Here is an 18,847-nt window from a genome sequence, read left to right as displayed (position 1 = left end):
TCAGTGGGCTGGGGTAAACTTCTCCCTTATGCTTTTAACCAAAAAATGGTGGTGGGTTTGTTGTTTTGTTGTGTTTTTTTTCCCATTGGCTGTTTATGCAGATACATAGAAGCATGTTTTTGAAAAATTAGATGAAATGAGAGACAGGCACAAAGTATATATTTAGTACATTAATACAAGCCTGAGTTGTCACAAAAAGATGCTTGTTCCATGTAATTATCCTAGTCTTTGCAGAAATAGGAAATGATATTAGTGCTCCTTTTCCCTTGCTCAGCCCTTTCAGTCTAGAAGAGTGTACAGTTGGCTTACAGTGTGATCTGAAATAGATGATATTTCTGAGCCAAGGAACGGGACGTTTTTGGCTTTCTTGTTTGTATTTTCCAATGTGTACAAAAGTCACAAGCAGCAGTGCTACAGAGCAAAGCATAACTAAAAAGATTTGAAGACATCTTTAGGAAGTAATGGCTTTCAGTGAAAAGTTCTGGGTTGTGCCCTTCAGATGTGAAAAGAAGTGAATTTGCTTAACCCTCATTTACCATCTACATAGGAATGGGCCTTCTTTTAACAGCTCCATTTTCTCTCATCTCCTTGTACATTCTGAAATGCTATGCGCCTAATAAACAGCTAACACTGGACAGTCAAAGGCTTTCTCCAGTCCTTGCTAACATATCTCCTTATTAACTTCACCTGTTCCTCCTCTCTTCACTTAGCCCCTGCTGGCTCTGCTGGCACTTCTCCCCTTCCTGCTACCTCTGCTCCTGCCCCTACTCCTCCTGCTCCTGCCCCTCCCTCTGCTGCCCCAGATGCTGCTGCTGCTGCTGCAGGAGCTCAGCCCCTTGCTGATGGCTTCACCTCTCCAACTCCCCCTGCTGTTTCTTCCACACCCTCTACAGGTGAGTATCTGCTCCAGCTGGTTGGGCAGGTGAACCCAGATGTGATCACACTCCAGGGCTTTTCAGAGTTGCTGCAGAAGCAGGAATTTTGTATGTTTTCTTAACTTTTGTTTTTAAACTTTAACTAGAAAATACCTGCTAATACCTATCTATAGGGTCATGGTTGTAGTAGATAATTCGAGGTGTACTAGTTTTATAAACATAAATCACTTAATGATTTTAACATTTATGTAATTTTTACAACATTTAAATAACTTTAACATTTATGTAAATATTTATTGCATTAACATTGTGATGTGGTTTGGATACTGAGAAACTCACAGAATAAAAATTGCAGATGTTCTGTTGCCCACTGTATGCAAGTCTCCTCAACCCCAAAACTCTGAAACTTAAATGTAGAGTGAGTTTTTAAGGAGTTGTCTCAGTTGCCAGATACCTGAAAAGAGAGTCTTTGGCTATGATTTCATTTATTCCATCCTAGAAGTAGTTTCTAACATTCTTTTCTCCCCAGGTGATTCTCTGCCTATTTTCTGAACAGCACTGTTAGTTAGTATTGTGTTTTTGAGCTGCAGAAGGTAACAGCTTTAAATCTTGGAAATGGCATACAGTTAGATTGTACTGTCTGCTGATTAATTGCTGGACTGCAAAGTATTACTTTTTTGCAGGTTTATAACTAAATAATTAAACTTACAATTCTTAAACTATGTTGTATATAATGGATAATTTGGAAATTTTTTCTTTCATTTTGTAGCTTAGACACCTTTACATTTTCATGCTGGCTTTTGTCAGCAGTGCTGAATTCAGGCAGTTGGAGGAGTTGTTTTGTGTGTTGCTGTTGAGACATCCAGCTGAACTGACAGCTCCTATGATTGTCTTAAAACAACAAACCAAAACGAAAACCTGTCCAAGCCTTTGATTCTTGGATGTAGATGTAAAAAAAGGCAAGCATCATTATTCTCTCTGCTGATATCTTTCTCATTCTAACCTAGGTCACCCAGTTCAGTTCTACAGCATGAACAGGCCTGCCTCTCGACACACCCCCCCAACAATAGGGGGATCTTTGCCATATCGGCGTCCTCCTTCTATCACATCACAGACAAGCCTTCAGAACCAGATGAATGGAGGACCATTTTATAACCAGAACCCAGGTAAGAAAGAATTTTCCGCTCTATTGAATTCAACACAGTGGTGAAGTGTCACATCCAGCTGGCAGCCAGTCACTAGTGGTGTCCCTCAGGGATCAGTGCTGGGCCCCATGCTCTTTAATATCTTTATTGATGATCTGGATGAGGGCATTGAGTCCATCATCAGTAAGTTTGCAGATGACACCAAGCTGGGGGCAGGTGTTGATCTGTTAAAGGGTAGGAGAGCTCTGCAGAGGGACCTTGGCAGGCTGGACAGATGGGCAGAGTCCAACGGCATGAGATTCAACACATCTAAGTCTCAGGTTCTACACATTGGCCACAACAACCCCATGCAGTGCTACAGGCTGGGGTCAGAGTGGTTGGAGAGCAGCCAGGCAGAGAGGAACCCGGGACTACTGGTTGATAGTAGGCTGAACATGAGCCAGCAGTGTGCCCAGGTGGCCATTAAGGCAAATCGCATCCTGGCCTGTATCAGGAACAGTGTGGCCAGCAGGACCAGGGAGGTCATCCTCCCCCCTGTACTTAGCACTGGTTAGGCCACACCTTGAGTCTTATGTCCAGTTCTGGGCCCCTCAGTTTAGGAAAGATGTTGACTTGCTGGAGCATGTCCAGAGAAGGGCAACAAGGCTGGGGAGGGGATTGGAGCACAAGCCCTATGAGGAGAGGCTGAGGGAGCTGGGGTTGCTTAGGCTGGAGAAGAGGAGGCTCAGGGGAGACCTTATTGCTCTCTACAGCTACCTGAAGGGTGGTTGTAGCCAGGAAGGGGTTGGTCTCTTCTCCCATGCAACCAGCACCAGAACAAGAGGACACAGTCTCAAGCTGTGCCAGGAGAGAGGTTTAAGCTGGATGTTAGGAAGAATTTGTTCATAGGAAGAGTGACTGGCCATTGGAATGGGCTGCCCAGGGAGGTGGCAGAGTCACCATCACTGGAGGTGTTTAAGAAGACACTTGATGGGGCACTTAGTGCCATGGTTTAGTTGATTAGATAGTGTTGGATGATAGGTTGTACTTGATCTCGAAGGTCTTTTCCAACCTGGTTTATTCCATTCTATACTATGCTATATTAGACTATACTATGCTATATTATTCCATTCCATTCTGTATTCTATCTCCATTGCAGATCTCGCAGTTAATCTTGGGTAACTTCCACTACGTTGCTAGTAGCCTTGCCAAAACTGTGGTCCAAGTACAGTGTTCACCTTCCATTATGGCAAGCAGCTTAAAACAATACTGTCTTTGTTGCCAAATAAGTTTTGATCTCCAAGTCCCTGTTAGACAGGCTGTAATCCTTTATCTATACCATGTGTCATGTTTCTGCTTTGGTGTGGGATGTACATTTGCTTTTGTACTTTTGAACATTGATTCTTCATTAATCCATCTTTATCTTGTATGCTTTTTCCTCCCATCAAGAAAGTGCTCTTATACAAGGTTAAGCATTAGACACCGTAGAAACTTCAGTGGTGTTTGGTATGGGATTGAAGGGAACTGTGCCATCTGCTAAATCATAGAATTGCAGAATGGCAGTGGTTGGAAGGGATCTCTGAAGATCATCTAGTCCAACCCCCCTGCTAGAGTAGAATCACCTGAAGTAAATCACCCGGGAACATGTCCATGTGGGTTTTGAATGCTTCCAAATATGGAGGCTCCCCAGCCGCTCTGGGCAGCCTCATCCAGTGCTCTGCAACCCTCAAAGTGAAGAATTTGATTTCTTACATGGAACCCTCTGTTCCAATTTGGGTCTATTGTCCTTGTCCTGTTACTGGACACCATTGAGAAGAGTCTGGCTCCATCTGTCTTGACACTTGCCATTCAGGTATTTATAAGCATTAATGAGTTTCCTCCCCCCCAGTCTTCCCTTCTCCAGACTAAAATGTCTCATCTCTCTCAGCCTTTCCTCATGAGATAGGTGTTCCAAGTTTCTTAATCATCTCAGTGGCTCTGTGCAGGAATCTTTCATGAATTTCCTTGTCCTTGAACTGGGAAGCCTAGAAGTGGTTACAGTAACCCAGATGAGGCTTCATCAGGGATAGAACTTTTTTCAACCTGCTGGCGCAGTCATCTTAATGCATCCCATTGGCCTTCTTGGCCATACTGGTCCTAATACAGGTCAGGATGCTGTTGGCTTTCTTGGCCACCTAAGCCCACTGCTGGCTCGTTCAGCCAGCTGTCAACTAACACCCCAGGCAACTTTCTAGCAACCCTGCTCCAAGCCTGTGGTGTATCATGGGCTTGATGTGACCCAAGTGCAGGACCCAGCACTGGGCCTTGTTAAACCTGCTACAACTGACCTGGGCCCATTGAGCCAGCCTGTCCAGGTCTCCTTGCAGAGCCTTCATACCCTCATGCAGATCAACGCACTCACCCAGTTTAGTGTCATCTGAAAACCTACTGAGGGTGCACTCTATGCCCTTGTCTAGATCATAAAGGTGTGAGCTGGCTCCAATACTGAGGCCCTGGAGAACACCACTAGTGACTGCCCACCAGGTAGATTTAATTCCGTTCACCACCACTCTTTGGGCTCGGCCAGCCAGTCAGTTCTTAACCTAGCAAATCATCCACCCATCCAAGCCATAAGCAGCCAGTTTCTCCAGGGGGATGCCGTTGGAAATGGTGTCAAAGGCTTTACTAAAGTCCAGATAAACAATATCCAAGTCCTTTCCTTGATCGACTAAGGTGTTGGAGAGTGGCCTAGTAATGACTTCTTCCAGCTCCCTCAGCACTCATGGATACATCCACATTGGGGCCCCTGGATTTGTGGATGTTCAGTTCATTGATCTCTAACCCAACTATCTTCAACCAAGGCAAAAATCTTATTTTCTCCTTACTTTCTTTGTGGTCTCAAAGGTCTGGGATTCCTGAGGGCCCAGGCATTGTTATCCTAATGGCTGGCCTATCGGAAAAAGCAGGATGAGATTTTAACAAGGAGTGCAGTATCCTGCAGAATGCAGTAGCTTTAAATCTAAGGAGTCCTTTTCCCTGTGCTTCTGGTGTGATGTGAAGGCAAAGTTTCTTTTTTGAGAAAGCTGTATAAAGATGCAGGGGACAAACTGAAAATTCCATGTTAGGAATTGCCCTATGACCAGTAAGACTGAATGTTGGGTTGTAAGTGCTACAGTGTGTTTGTGTTTTGTGGTTGTTGCGGTGGTGGTTTTTGGTGTTTGTGTTCTAAATTGAGCACTGAGCATAAAATTAGGTCAGATACTGCAACCTGCATTTAAGGGATTTGATGGGGTTCAAATATTGCTGCTGATGAGTTATCCTTGTGAAGAGATGCATGTGCTTAACTTGAGAAGGAAATCGATGGTCCTGCTGGGGACAGGGTTGTGTTGCCTTAAATGTGTGGTATTTGTTAAGCACATTATGTGTATATTGAAAGCTGAAGGGGAATAGGGAGGAAGGAAAGGGTAATAACAATAAAAGAAATGTTTTGGATTATCTTTGCAATAAAGAGGATTTTCAAATATAACCACAGAGCTTCTGACAATTGCTGTGCATTTCTGCATCAGCAAGGGGATCATTCTCTGCAAGATACCGTTGTGCTGTTAAGAGGTAATCATAGAAGATGCCAAATAGACTTTAAGTAAGTTACATAACCACTATTCAGTCTTGTGTACCCAAAGAGAAGATAATGATTATGGTGATTAGTTACTTGAGCTGTAAATTGCAAACAGAATACTTCAGTTATACTGGCATACTTGGTACAACATAAACAAGGAGGTGTAGTAAGGGACTTTTTTAATACACCGAGCAGAATACAGAATTTAGTATCTTTGCAGTTACACTAAACCAACATTTTTTTTTGTTCTGTGTCTTAAAATGAGAGATGCATAATTGATGAAGATGATGAGAACAGAGAAACTGTTGTGTCTGTAAGGAGTAGTAGTGGACAGGGACCACAACTGCTTTTTGACATTCCTGAAGAGATGGAGAAAACATGCACTTGTTAAGGTCTCTTTTTCACCTCTTAACAGGCAGAGGAGTTTTCCAGCTAGGGCTTGTTGTTCTTTGCAGGGTGTTTGATAATAAAGCAGTGGTGTTTTTTCCACTTTGGTTTTTTTGTGGTGTTTTTTTATATTTTTTAGTGTGTTGGCGGAGTTATTTTCGTTTGCTCACTTCACAGGAGGATGAAAGATAGTTGCCTTGCCCTCTTCTTTTGAATGCCATTTCTAAGATGATACAATTTTTCTACTTCATGGTGAGATCTTTTTAACAACTGAAAAGAAAATATCAATAAATGCTCTCACCATATGATTGCCCTGAAACCACTCTTGCCATCTGTAATGGGTTGGGGCAGATCCCCTCCCCACCACAGGCAGAAATAACGACTCAGACAAACGGATTGCAAAAGTGATGAAAGTTTAAATAGAAAGCAGTGAATGTTACAGAAAACCCAAAGCGCAGTGACAAAGAAAGATCCCATCCCCACCTGAGGGTGCATGCAAAACCCCCAGGGCTCCTTCTTCCCCCTCCCTCTGCTGGGCTAGTCTCAGCTGGCCAGGCCTGAGACTGCCCATCCCCCTGTGGCCTTGGGCCCAATCAGGCCCATGGCCGGGAGATCTCTCCCCCAGTTACCAAGTCTCGGAGAGGGAAGGAAAGAGGAAGTGCCAGACTCCGCACTGGATCTTATAGTGGTGCAAAGAATTATGGTAGGAAATACACAATTTCCTGTGTCCATCCCTCTGGGCTGGACTTCTGGACACAGGAAGTGAACACCCCAGGGGGGCACCCAGCTCAAACTGCAACACCATCCCTGCTACCTAATGAACATTTTAATGTTGCAACCTTAAGATACCATTATCTAAGCACTATAGAGCACAGCAGAGGCTTTAAAAAGCCTGTGGGAGAAACTGGACAAGTATTGAGATGGTGGTCTGCACTACACACTACTTGGATAGCTGAATTCTTAGTATCTAGTAGAAGGTGCTCCTGAGCATTTCTGAATTAATTTACAGCAACTGTATAATCTACTAGTGGTCTGTATGGAAAGAAGCTGAGAGGGAATGTTGAAACTGCTGTTAATTTCACCTTTTAAGATAGCAGAGGTAAAAATCTTCTGATGCACTTTATAAACAAGATTTGTTGTCTCATAAAGGTCAAAACTGGCTTAGAGTCGTTATATAGCATATAGAGACAGTACAGTAGGATAGGCCCTGCACTGAGCATAGTCTGAAGCACAGGCCAGTTGGTTCAAGTAAACAAGGAATTATGTCAGGTAGTCTTAGCATCATCATTTTGAGTAAACTACACAACTGAAACTAAACTAAGGGATATTATTATTTTTTTAAATTTGCTTGGAGCACTTGTCTAGAGTGATTTATTTTTCTACATGGAAGGCTTCCTTATTTCTTTCCAAGAAATATATATAGCACATGAACAAAGTACATTGAAGGGATCTGCAAAACTGAAGCTAGCCTTGTGTCATAGATATAAATTCTATGAACCTGTATGACATTGAATAGGGGAAACATTTTGAAACTGAGTATTTTTATGGTGTATATAATTATAAAGGCAGGGCCTTCACAGTTGCACAGCAGTACTGAATTCATTAATATTACTGGATTTCAAAAGGACTTCAAGTTCCCTTTTCCTGTTTTGAAAAAAAAGCAAGTCCAAATCTTTTTCCAGCTGCTGTGGTTACACTTGAAGGAATAAATGCTCTGAGAGGTTCTTTCATTCAAGTCAAAGAAGTTGTAATTAGAAATTCCATTTTTTCTCAAGAAATTTCAATTAAATGGAGAGATAATGGAGCTTGCTTTATATGGGGGTCCAAGGATATTTTTGCAACAAGAAGGATGGTTGCTTTGGTTTTGGTTATTTTGTTTTGTTTGGGATGTATGATTGTGAAAGGGATGCAAATGTGAGGGGTAGAAGAAATTCAAAGCACTTCAGAAAATAGTTGCCAAAATGAGAAAGCAGAATAAATTTTGAGACATGAATTTTAAATGCCTTGGAGTTCTTCTCATTTTCTATGATGATGTGAATTCTGAAAATGACTACGTCATACCTTGCAGTTTTCTTACTGGCTCTGGAGCTAATCTGAAATTTAGTTTTGTTCTGCAAGCTAAAGAAATGTACTGGTACATTAAGCCCAGTCTTTTCCCCTCATTCTTTTGACCTGACTAAAGATTTTATTATTTTTTTTTTAAAAGAACAGGAAAATCAGTTAGTTGTGCTTTTCCTGAGGTGTGCTTTGGGGGAAATAATCTCATAACTTGCTTAAAGAGTATTACTTTTGCACAGTAATACTAAAACTAGATAAAACTAGTGAACCGTGTGTTTTAACTTAACCAAAACTTTCATTCCTGGTTGGATCAACGTTAGAAAGTTTACATCTGGCTGAGGGTATCTTCTTTCAATGTGAATTCACATGTTTTGTACAAAGACAGCTCTTCTGGATGGAGGATTATAGGGAGAGAATCCTCTTGATATGTTAGTTAGATCTGTTCATAAAGTGCTGTATTGCTGTAGTAGTAAATGTCAACTTAGGGGAATGCTATCATCAAATCAGAAAAATACTTTGACACTGATTCTTAATCTTAGGAAAAAGAGATAGGTTGGAAATTTTAAAAATATGAGAAATCTCCTTGAAGTAAAGATCAGAAATATGTTTAAACCACCTGAGCCATTTTTCCTTGAATGTCAGCATATTTATCTCAGCTTCTTGGCAAACTGCTGCAGTGTCTGAGTGGTGGTGATGTCTGCTTTCCTGTTGGCTGCTTCCTTGTGTTTCTAACTGAATGCCTCTCTCTTTTTAATTTCTGTGGCAGCATCCCTTGCTCCTCCTCCCCCCTCCATTCTACAGGTAACTCCACAGTTACCACTAATGGGATTTGTGGCCAGAGTTCAAGAAAACAGTAAGTTTGCTGCTTCCTTGTGCTATGATTTATTACTGGATGTGATGTGGCTTTTGTTTTGAGTGGATGAAAGATTTCTGTGTATATTGATAGAATTCTGTCTTCTCTACTGCCTCTGTAAGTTCATCTGGAACTGTGAAAAGAGGGAAAACAAAACAATTTTATTGGAGGAACCCGATTGTTCTTTGTTGGAACCGAATGTCTCTAGCATATTTCCACAAGTTCTTACTGTGGGTCCCAGTGCAACTGATTGGGATAAAGAGTATTGTTTCGACCTGCTGTCATGGTTCTAGAGACATTTTCATGGTTATGCTCTTATTTTCAGTTTCAGATACTCCTCCCCCACCACCACCTGTGGATGAGCCAGTGTTTGACGAATCTCCACCTCCACCCCCACCTCCAGAAGATTATGAGGAAGAGGAAGCAGCTGTGGTGGAGTACAGTGATCCATATGCTGAGGAGGACCCTCCTTGGGCCCCAAGGACCTACTTAGAAAAGGGTAGGTTTAAAGCTTGTAGAGATGGTATGGTCATATTTATAACATTTTGTAGAGGCTCCTGCCATCCCACTTTGGGCACAGATGCTGCCTAGACTACTTCTTAGCCAGTATTTGTTATTGTGGTAGAGGTGCTCCTCCAAATGGCAACTTAGAGAATAAAAATGAAGCTATTCTGAGTCTGATTCTTTCACCCCTTTCTCCACAAAAGGAAGATAATGATTAGTTAGCTAATTACATAGTTTTTTCAATCCTCTATAATCTCTGTAAGACTCACCTTTCAGCAGTCTGTTTAATCCTAATAAACTCATATGAGATAAAAAAATTAATGAATCAGTTTTGCAGTTGCACTTGAACTTTGAATGTACAGGTGCATGTGAAGAAGTGCTGTAGCAGGTTTGGGGCTCTGGAAGCTGCAATACTGTGACAGTGTGGAGCCATGCTAAGCTATAAAGCACCGTGTCTGTGTAGGATTGAGTAACTGAGGCACTGCTGCATGGCTGCATCTAGATATCTTCCAGTTCCGAAGCAGGTGTGTAGAAACATGCTGGAGTAAAACCAGGTAAAATCAAATGAGGAGGTAAATGCCTCAGGGACACTTGCATATAAAAAAACCCACTGTCTGGTGTTCTCTGTGAAAGAGCGTTATGAACCTGGTAGCAAAGAGGATGATACAAAGAAACCATGCATCTCAGCTGAGTGACTCTGACATATTCAGTCTGCATTGGGGAAGAAAATTCAAGAATGCCACAAAGTGGCGTCATGCTTTAAGCCCAGTGTGGGACTTGAGAGAAGGGAAGAACAAAAAGGTGCAACAGGCAGTTTCTGCCAACTCCAGCCCAAAGAAAATACTACTATTGCTGAGGGAGGTAGAGGAATATGTGGGAGGTTTTGTTATTCCCCTACGCTCTTTCTAGCTGGAATAAGTGCAAGGAGTATTCAGGCTTTGGTGACAAGCTGAGACCATTTGTCAGACAAAGTGGCTGACTTGCAGGGTGTTTAACATGACTCACTTTATCTATTGACCTCTCCACATCCCTGATTGACAGTGTGTCTCTATTCTGTTGGTGCACACAGGCTCTTTGATTAAAAGTGTGGTGGTTTTAGGCTATGCCTTCAAAATTCAGTTACAGATTTCGAGCAGAAAAGTAGAAAAATATAAATAAATCACTATTGGGTGTAAAAAGGAAAAGAAAAGATTATTCTAAACAAATTCATTGGATAAGATCTGCAGTAAGATGTGCCGTACCATAACAATTCTTCTCCTTTTTTCTTCTGATCTTGGCTGTTTTGCTTTGCCTGGGAGAGATAACGTGCTTTGGCTGACCTTGGCTAAGTCTAATCCATTGCTTTGCTCTCTGCTTCTCTCTCTCTTAGGACATGGTGTGGGGGGCGGTGGAACAGGTTTAGCATACTGGAAAAAATGAGACATTGACATAGGTGTGGATTCTGTAGTTCTGTGGATAGCTCTGCTTATATTTGGCCCATGTCTTGAGATTTGTCTTCTTTTCTGGAGTTGGGAGAGAATTGCATGACTGTGATACTTTTTTAAAAATTAAAAAAAAATATTTTTGGTAGCAGGCAAGCTTTAAAGTTAATGAAAACCCCCATGCTAAAAGGAGACCTTCATACTCAAAGAATGTGCATGCCTATCCTGCTGTGAGCTAATAATGTTTTAGTTCAGCAAAATAATTGTTCCTGTGTCAGCTCCAGACATTCCTATAGATAGTGTTCTGAGCCACAGTGCAAAGCAACAGAACTGATGGAGGGAAACAGCTGTTCAAACACTATTACCCCCAATAAGCAGAGTAGCAACTCCTAGGATTTCTGCTTGTTTTGGTTTTGTGGCTGATCACTTATTTAAGTTCATGTGAAAGCATTTCCGATAGGATTAGCGTAGTGAGAGTGTAGAAGCTGGGACACCAAGGAGATATCCAATTCAGATTAATATATATTGAGATGGGATTCAGTATGATCCTGTTCTGTAAAGAGGTCATGCACTGTCAGAGATATATTTAACATTAAGATATGCTGTAACCTACAGCTAAGGGAGGAAGTGAATAGCAGATCCATTTTAAACATATGGAGAAACTTTGATTACAGCATACTGTTAAATTACCAGGGATGTTGAATTTGAGGGCCCCATCACGTGGCTGTATCAGCAACAGTCAACCTGCAGTGTCCAGGAAAGTGCTGTGCAGTTTTTCACTGAGCTGCATGTCTGGGTGATGGCATGAAAAAGTTAGAAAATGTCCTAATTTTGCCAAACAGATGAACAGAAATGGGTATCCAAAGGGGAAAAAATGCCCTTATACCACATAAAAGAAGTATGGGGCCACAGCTGTCAGATTTCAGTTGGCTCATCAGTCTGGCCTACATTCATGGCCTGTTGTGTGTTCACAACACAGAGTTCAGCCAAACTCTGTGTTGAAGAATCAAAAATCACTGATTGGAAGAATACCAACCTAAATGAGCAATTCTGGTTTTCATATCTCCATTGAAATGTGTTCAATAGAAACTAAAAGAGGTCCTGGCTTAGTCTCAGAGGGAAGAATGTTCTCTCCTGAGTCAGTATTGCTGCTTCCTGTCTCATCTGAAGTCTTTTTTGCATCACTGGCCTGGGTTCCTAGTAACTCATGATATGTGACAAGCTCACAGCTTGAACCAATGGGACTACAGACAGAGGGATTAAACAGTCTTTTAGAGACAGGAGCACTGCCAGTGAAAAAGTAGCATTCAGGAGGAAGCAATGGTGATGTAAACCAAAACCAGGCTTCAGAGAATTTTATAAGAGGCTTAAGAAGAGAATTTTCATCACAAACTTAGGGAAGAGTTTCCTGCTTTTGATCATGAAATAATGAGTCCAGTACCAGACAGGACTCAAAAATGAGAAAAAAGGAATTAAAAGTCACCATGATCCTTGCATGATGAGAAAATGAAGAAAATAGCACAGGAATAAATATTTTTTAAATCAACAAGTACAGAAGGCAGTTAAAAGAATTTTGAAGGACTTTAAAATGAGTGTACCATGTGTTCACATAGTGACTTCTGTTTTTCAAGCTAAAACTTTACTAATTTCACCATCTGTTTTGTTTCCTTAGAATTTGTCTAAAGCTACTTAGAATGAGTTTACTTAACTGCTGGCATAAGTGTAGAGCCAGCGACGTGTGTTTTTTAAATATAGCCTGCTTAAATGATACAAATCTCTGAGCATACTCTAATTCTCAGTCAGCCTTGGCTTGTATGCATTACTTCATAATGTCTTCATGATCCAGGTTTCCCTACTAAATATTTGCACTGATTCCTTTGCTTCCTCAAAAGGAGATAACCTCTTTTCTTCTGAAAATAGAACAGAATAGCATAAACCAGGTTGGAAGAGACCTTCAAGATCATTGCATCCAACCTATCATCCAACACCACCTAATCAACTAAACCATGCAACCAGGCACCCTATCAAGTCTCCTCCTGAACACCTCCAATGATGGTGACTCCACCACCTCCCCGGGCAGCCCATTCCAATGGGCAATCACTCTCTCTGTATAGAACTTCTTCCTAACCTCCAGCCTAAACCTCCCCTGGTGCAGCCTGAGACTGTGTCCTCTTGTTCTAGTGCTGGTTGCCTGGGAGAAGAGACCAACCTCCGCCTGTCTACAACCTCCCTTAAGGTAGTTGTAGAGAGCAATAAGGTCACCCCTGAGTTTCCTCCTCTCCAGGCTAAGCAACCCCAGCTCCCTCAGTCTCTCCTCATAGGCCTTGTGTTCCAAACCCCTCACCAACTTTGTTGCCCTTCTCTGGACTCGTTCCAAGAATGATGAGGTAAAGGACTCTTGGATAATGTGTTCATGAACACATGCTGTTAATTTTTTCTTGTTGCTTTGGTTTAGAGTATCTTCCGTAGTACAAGATTTTAGGATCTCTGTCCAACATCTGTTTTGTTTTCAGTGGCAGCACTGCACATTTCATTGCCAAGTGCTCAAAGCAGTGACTGATGCTCTTTGTTAGACTATACGGGAGTCCAGCATAGCTAATTTTCTGTATAGAACACATAATGATAGGACTGAGAATGGAAAATCTTGCCATTTAGAAGACAATGCTCTCTTTAATATTTCCAGTGCTTTGTCCAGTTCCTTTGACCTTTCACATCTATGGTGCCTACAGTAAAATATTCTGCAGCTGTAACAAAAATGTCCCTATATAGTCATACATTTTGTTTTTCCTCACTCCTAACTGGGATTCACTCACCTTGGCACTGTGTATTCTGGAAGTGACTTCTAGCTATGGGGACTGCATGTATGCCTTTTACAGATTTAAATGCAGAGATAGCTTAAGATGGGTGGAAGTCTGGGACAAGCCTTGGCTCATTCTTGCGGCTATCTGAAGAGAGCTCTTATAACTCTTCCTCTTCCATGTTTTTTGTTGTGCAGAGATCTGATTTAGCACTTGTATCTAATACATGAATCTTGGAATAGATCTGAATGGTTATAGCCATAGGGAATTAAATCCATGTTCTTGTATAATACCACACCAGAAGAGGTGAGACAGTGCAGCTCTCTGAGACTGCCTTGAATGCGGAGAACGTTGTAAAAGGTAGGTTGGTGTTCCTCCTCCTCCCTGTACCTCTCATAACACTCATGCTCTGTTCTTTCCTAGTGGTGGCGATTTATGACTACACAAAGGATAAAGAAGATGAGCTCTCATTTCAGGAAGGTGCCATCATTTATGTCATCAAGAAAAATGACGATGGCTGGTATGAGGGAGTCATGAATGGAGTGACAGGGCTCTTCCCAGGGAACTATGTGGAGTCGATCATGCATTACTCGGAGTGAAGAACAGAGAACAGAACACTGCATCTGCTGCTGCAGGAGCTGTCAGAGCTTCCCAGATCTTCACCAGCCTCTGGGGCCTCATCCAGTATAACTGAATGAAGGATAATTCTAACAACCACTCTTTTGTTGTGGGTTGTTTGTTGTTTTTTGTTTCCCCCCCCCTTCTTTTTCTTTTCAGTTTTGTTGTTTGTTTGGGGTTCTCCCCCCATTATAAAACAATAGTGATTTGAATTGTTTGAACAAATGGCTTTTCCAGCTGCCATCTGATGTTGAATTGAGATGGCCCATTCAGTTGTTACAAACTCCTTGAGTAGCTGATACTTCACTCGAATTCTGAGGACTGCTGACAGGCTTTGGGATCTGTCTCAGGAATCCTGTGTGCACTTGTGGTACTACCCTTGGCAGCAGTGACTGCCCTTAGGATGTCCTGGATGCTTGTGGTGAAGGGTTACTGGCCAGTGGACACCCTTCCTGTTTCTACACTACTCTCCTGTGCAGCTGGAAGAACAGTTGTGTGCTAGCAAACACTGGGATTTCTGCACAGAACCATTCCTGTAACTGACTTCCAGATAGCTGGATACATCTTTAGCATAAACACTTCTGCAGCTGCTCTGCACATGTAGGCTGACACAGGGGCACACAGAGCTGGCCTTTCATTCACTCACCTTTCAGTTTAGACAATTAAGATGGCTGCAGCCCAGAGAACCCTCACCCCATTTCCTCATCTTTGAATGCCACAGATTTGTTTTGTGTTCTGCACTGATGTAAATGCCCTCCTCTCCACAGCAAGCTACTCACCATGGGTGCTGATGCTTTAAATAGAATTCACAGATACTGTTGACGGTGAAAGCAAAACACAGTTTACAGGTCCTTCTGGGGTCTGAGGATAAACTCTAGAGGCTGTGATTTAAGGTTCAAATCTATTCATGCCTGCTTGCACTAGAGAAACTTAACCCCAGCTTTAGTCTTATGCACAATATAATCTTAAAAATCCAATCAGGTATTGTAAATTGGCTATTTTGTACTTGATGGCTAGGTTTGCATATGTACTGTGAGAGCCCTGTGCAGAGGCAGGACAAACGGCAATTGTCGTCTTCATGTCTGTTGCCAAAATCTCTTCGGTGGAAGTAAAAAGGGCTGTTGTGTGTACTGGTTTCCCATGGAAATCCAAGCAGTAACTAGTAGTAGTCTTAGCTCTTCCCCCAGCCCTCTCCATTGTTTATTATAGAGAAATAGGTATTTTGAGCTGTACTGGTGGATCTGGGGTGGAGTAGTAATACGAAGTGAAGGCTCTGTAGCCCCTTGTCTTGATAGTTTTATTTTAATCTAGTCTCAGTTAAAAATGCTGCTCAGTGATTCTGCCTAGCAGATCAGAGTAAAGTGATGGCTGTACTAGCCTGCCCTTCGGAAGGACTACATGTTATCACTGAGTAAATATCATGCATTAACAGAGTGAACTGATTAAACCTCCTGTTGCAGATCTGTTAGCCTGCAAATTCAGCTGACCCTGTATCATGAGAGTCTTCTGGGCCAGGGCATCTTTCTGGGCAACTTTTGACTATCACCTGGCTGAGTTCCAGCTGCCACCAACAGTGGCTTGTCTAAGGTGAGACAGTGCTGCGGCTGTCTTCTGAGGCCTGTGTGGAAACCGGAGCACTACTGGAGCTGGGTTTGTGGCAGTACTGGCAATGATACAGGTAACTGATGTAGTCCCTTTGCTTGGCAATCACTGCAATATTGAGATGGAAGGTACAGGCTTGGTGCAGACCTGGGCAGGGAGGTACCATAGCTGCTCATGGGGGAAGAAAGAGGAAACAAAACAGATGAGGTGTGTTTGTGAGATATGGATGAATGTGATCATCTGCTGCAAGCTTGTGGAAGAGTGCACTAACTCTTGTGACAGTGTGTAAGGAACTAGTTTGGTTGAAGCCTACAGGAGGTACAGCTTTGAAGAAACTGGTGCAAAGATGAAATTGCTTTCTCCCCTGCTCAATCCACAGCCATGTAGCAAAAGCACTGTTGTCTTCTTTCCGGAAGCTGACAGTATTATTGTTCGGGATGAGAGCCAGAACAGATACCTTTCTACCTTTCTCTATGAAAACTTGTGGCAAGAATAACAGAAGCAGCCATGTTCAGTTCCCTCAGCTCATCATTCCTCTGGGAGCAAGCCTAGAAACACTGTGCAGTCATAGAAATGAGCATTTCTGGTATCATAAGGTAGGTCTTAATGCTTTTTGCACAGGAAGATGGTGCTTGCAGCCCAGATAGCAGTCCAGGCAATTGAACAGTAGCAATGCACAAGCCTTCGGTGCTCACAGGGTGGCTGTTTTCCAGGAGTTTCTCTTCCCCTTGGTGTTTGTGGTAAAGCCTGAGCATAGTGCTCACATGCTTTGCTAGGACAGCTTAGTGAGTCACTAAGTGAGCTGAACCCCTCTCCCTGTGCACCCGTGCTCTAGCTGGCAGGTCACGTGTTAGTGAAATATGTAAGAGCATGCGCTTGAATACTTGTGACGGGTGGGTGGGGATAGTGTGTGCTTCCACTGTGTGTGATACACACCTGTGTCCTTAATTTTCCTTCAGCTGCTTGGTCATCTTGCAAGTCATCTGTGTTGCAAGAGCAGAGTAGTGTGAGCTCTGGGAAGTGCTGAATTCTTGCCAAAGCTTAGCACAGAAACATGAGGCTGCAAAACCTCAGAAGTGAAATGTGTGAAGTTCCTTAACTGACTTTGGCCTGATGAACCAGGGCTTAGTTTGTTCCCCGCTGCTAGTATGTGGAATTGTCCAAGAGCTGCTGTGGATGGAATTTTTGGGTCACCTCCTGCTGGTTTTATGCTTTATTATGCAGTACTAATGTAAAGAGTTTTAGGCATATTTTTTATTTTGTACATATTTTAATTCTGTGGCTTGTTTGGGGATGATGTGATGTAATGGTCATAGACCAGGCCAAGGTAAACAGGCTTTATATATTAATGTTACATAGATTGCATGCTAGTGAAGTCCGTGGGGGTTGTGTTTCCAGTTTTGTCCCTTGTATTTCTCCTTATTCAAAACCTTTTCCCCTGCAGGCTCCTCTTTTAATTTACATGTTTACTTTGAAAGGGGGTGGAGAATGGAGGGGAGGAAACAGCTCGGTATTTGATGTAAGTGCGTATCACTTCACTGAGTTCTGCCACAGCTGAAGGTGTTCAGTATCACAGACTGTTGAAGCAGCAGTGTGTATGCATGAGGGAGAGGTGGGGGAAAGAGACACTCCAGAATAGCCCAGGGAGTGCTGTATGACCAAAATTAATGTTTCTGCCTTTCTGAGAGCTGCCTTAGCCCAGACAACAGGTTTCATTATACACAGAAATCAGTTAGCATCTCCAGCACTGTATTTTGCCTTGGTTTGTTGTATTGGAGATATCTTGCTTGTTCTTGGCCCCAGCAACAAGCTATTAACAGCTGCCTCTCTGCTATATGCCTGCTTGAGAGGCCAGCTGCCCGAGTCTGTCCCCACCTAGTGCTGAAGCAGGCTCTTTGGGTGGGTGCCTTCTTTTCAGCTGAGGTTACATGGCTCACTCATTTTAATTTTCATTCCTCCTCCTTTATCTTATTTTTTTCACTATTCCTATGATGGAGTCATGCTCTTTGTGTCTGTCAGTGGCTCTTTCATCAGAAGGCTAAGAGGGCAGGGGCAGGAGAGACAAATGGCAAAATGATGTGTCCCTGCACAGAGGCTGTATTAGGCACAAGAAAGCTGAAGCAATGTCTCAAGACTGGCTGGCCTGCCTAATGACATGGGCACTAATACACTGAAGAACTATTGCTCTCACTGCAGCACGAGAGACATGTTCCCCCCAGCCCAGCTTGGCCCTGGGTTAGATGGCAGCACTTGGTGTGGCTTACCAGGAGGCTGACTATATTCCTGGGACTCAGTTTGTCCTTGTGGTTAGTTGAGCTGACTGTTCCTGAAATGGCTGGCGGTTGCTGCTGGTGTGAACCACAGCTCCCACAGTCCCAGTGGTCTTTGGCTGGGTGGGTGCTGGGAAGGTTTAGGCCAAACTAGTTCTTTCTAGAGCAAGAGTTTGTTCTCTTTCACAGCTCCTGGGCATTTTCCTTCTTTGCTGCTGACAGCCAAAATTGACCTTGGCAGCAATGCAACTTCTGCAAATTGGCATGTTTCTCTAGGGTGTTTCAGCTGATCCTGAAAAGAAAGCAAGACAGCAATAGGGCTGATGCTCCTTTCCTGGCAGAGGGTAGGCTGCCTGGTGTGCACGTGCCCATCATGACTAGAAGTGTGCCGTGGCATCTCCCACCTGTGCTTGCAGTTAACGCGAGGCTCTTCCCAGAACTCGCTGCTTCCTAGCAAGTGCTGCAGATGTGCCCCTGCTGGAAATGAGCTCTCTCTAGTTCTGTCTCTGAGCTTCAGGCATAACTCAGAAGCAGAACTTTCACGTTTTCCTTTCTGGAAAGGAAGGGACTTTATCCCTGTTAGTAAACTGGAAGCATTTACAATACTTCTCCTCCCAGAGGTGGGACAGAGCATCTTGTACAACAGGTGCTATCTCTGTTCTCTGCAGGGCAACTTGTTGGAAGCTGCTAGAGGATGCTGTTGGAAAAAACGTGGGTGTAGTGGTTCCTGCTTGGAAGCAGT

The 18,847-nt window shown here is 42.9% G+C and overlaps 1 protein-coding gene across 18 annotated transcripts in view; it reads left to right on the top strand.

Moving 5' to 3' along the window:
* Positions 1–17,760, top strand: part of ABI2 (abl interactor 2) — a 61,372-nt gene extending 43,612 nt beyond the window's left edge. For 5 of the 18 annotated variants that reach the window (XM_054173753.1, XM_054173716.1, XM_054173706.1 and 2 more), the window contains 4 exons: positions 1,883–2,041; positions 8,806–8,892; positions 9,218–9,391; positions 14,039–17,760. In XM_054173753.1, the coding sequence (XP_054029728.1) occupies positions 1,883–2,041; positions 8,806–8,892; positions 9,218–9,391; positions 14,039–14,214 (596 nt within the window). In that variant the 3' untranslated portion in view covers positions 14,215–17,760. Of the gene's footprint in view, positions 1–710; positions 894–1,882; positions 2,042–8,805; positions 8,893–9,217; positions 9,392–14,038 lie in introns of all 18 variants that reach the window. The other 13 variants (XM_054173740.1, XM_054173732.1, XM_054173736.1 and 10 more) reach the window with 3 other exon arrangements.
* Positions 17,761–18,847: the final 1,087 nt, after the last annotated feature.

Source organism: Dryobates pubescens, chromosome 2 (assembly GCF_014839835.1).
Source record: "Dryobates pubescens isolate bDryPub1 chromosome 2, bDryPub1.pri, whole genome shotgun sequence".
NCBI classification, from domain to species: Eukaryota; Metazoa; Chordata; class Aves; order Piciformes; family Picidae; genus Dryobates; species Dryobates pubescens.
The sequence above is the reverse complement of the archived record's forward strand: the minus strand, read 5'-3'. Positions and strand labels throughout refer to the sequence as shown.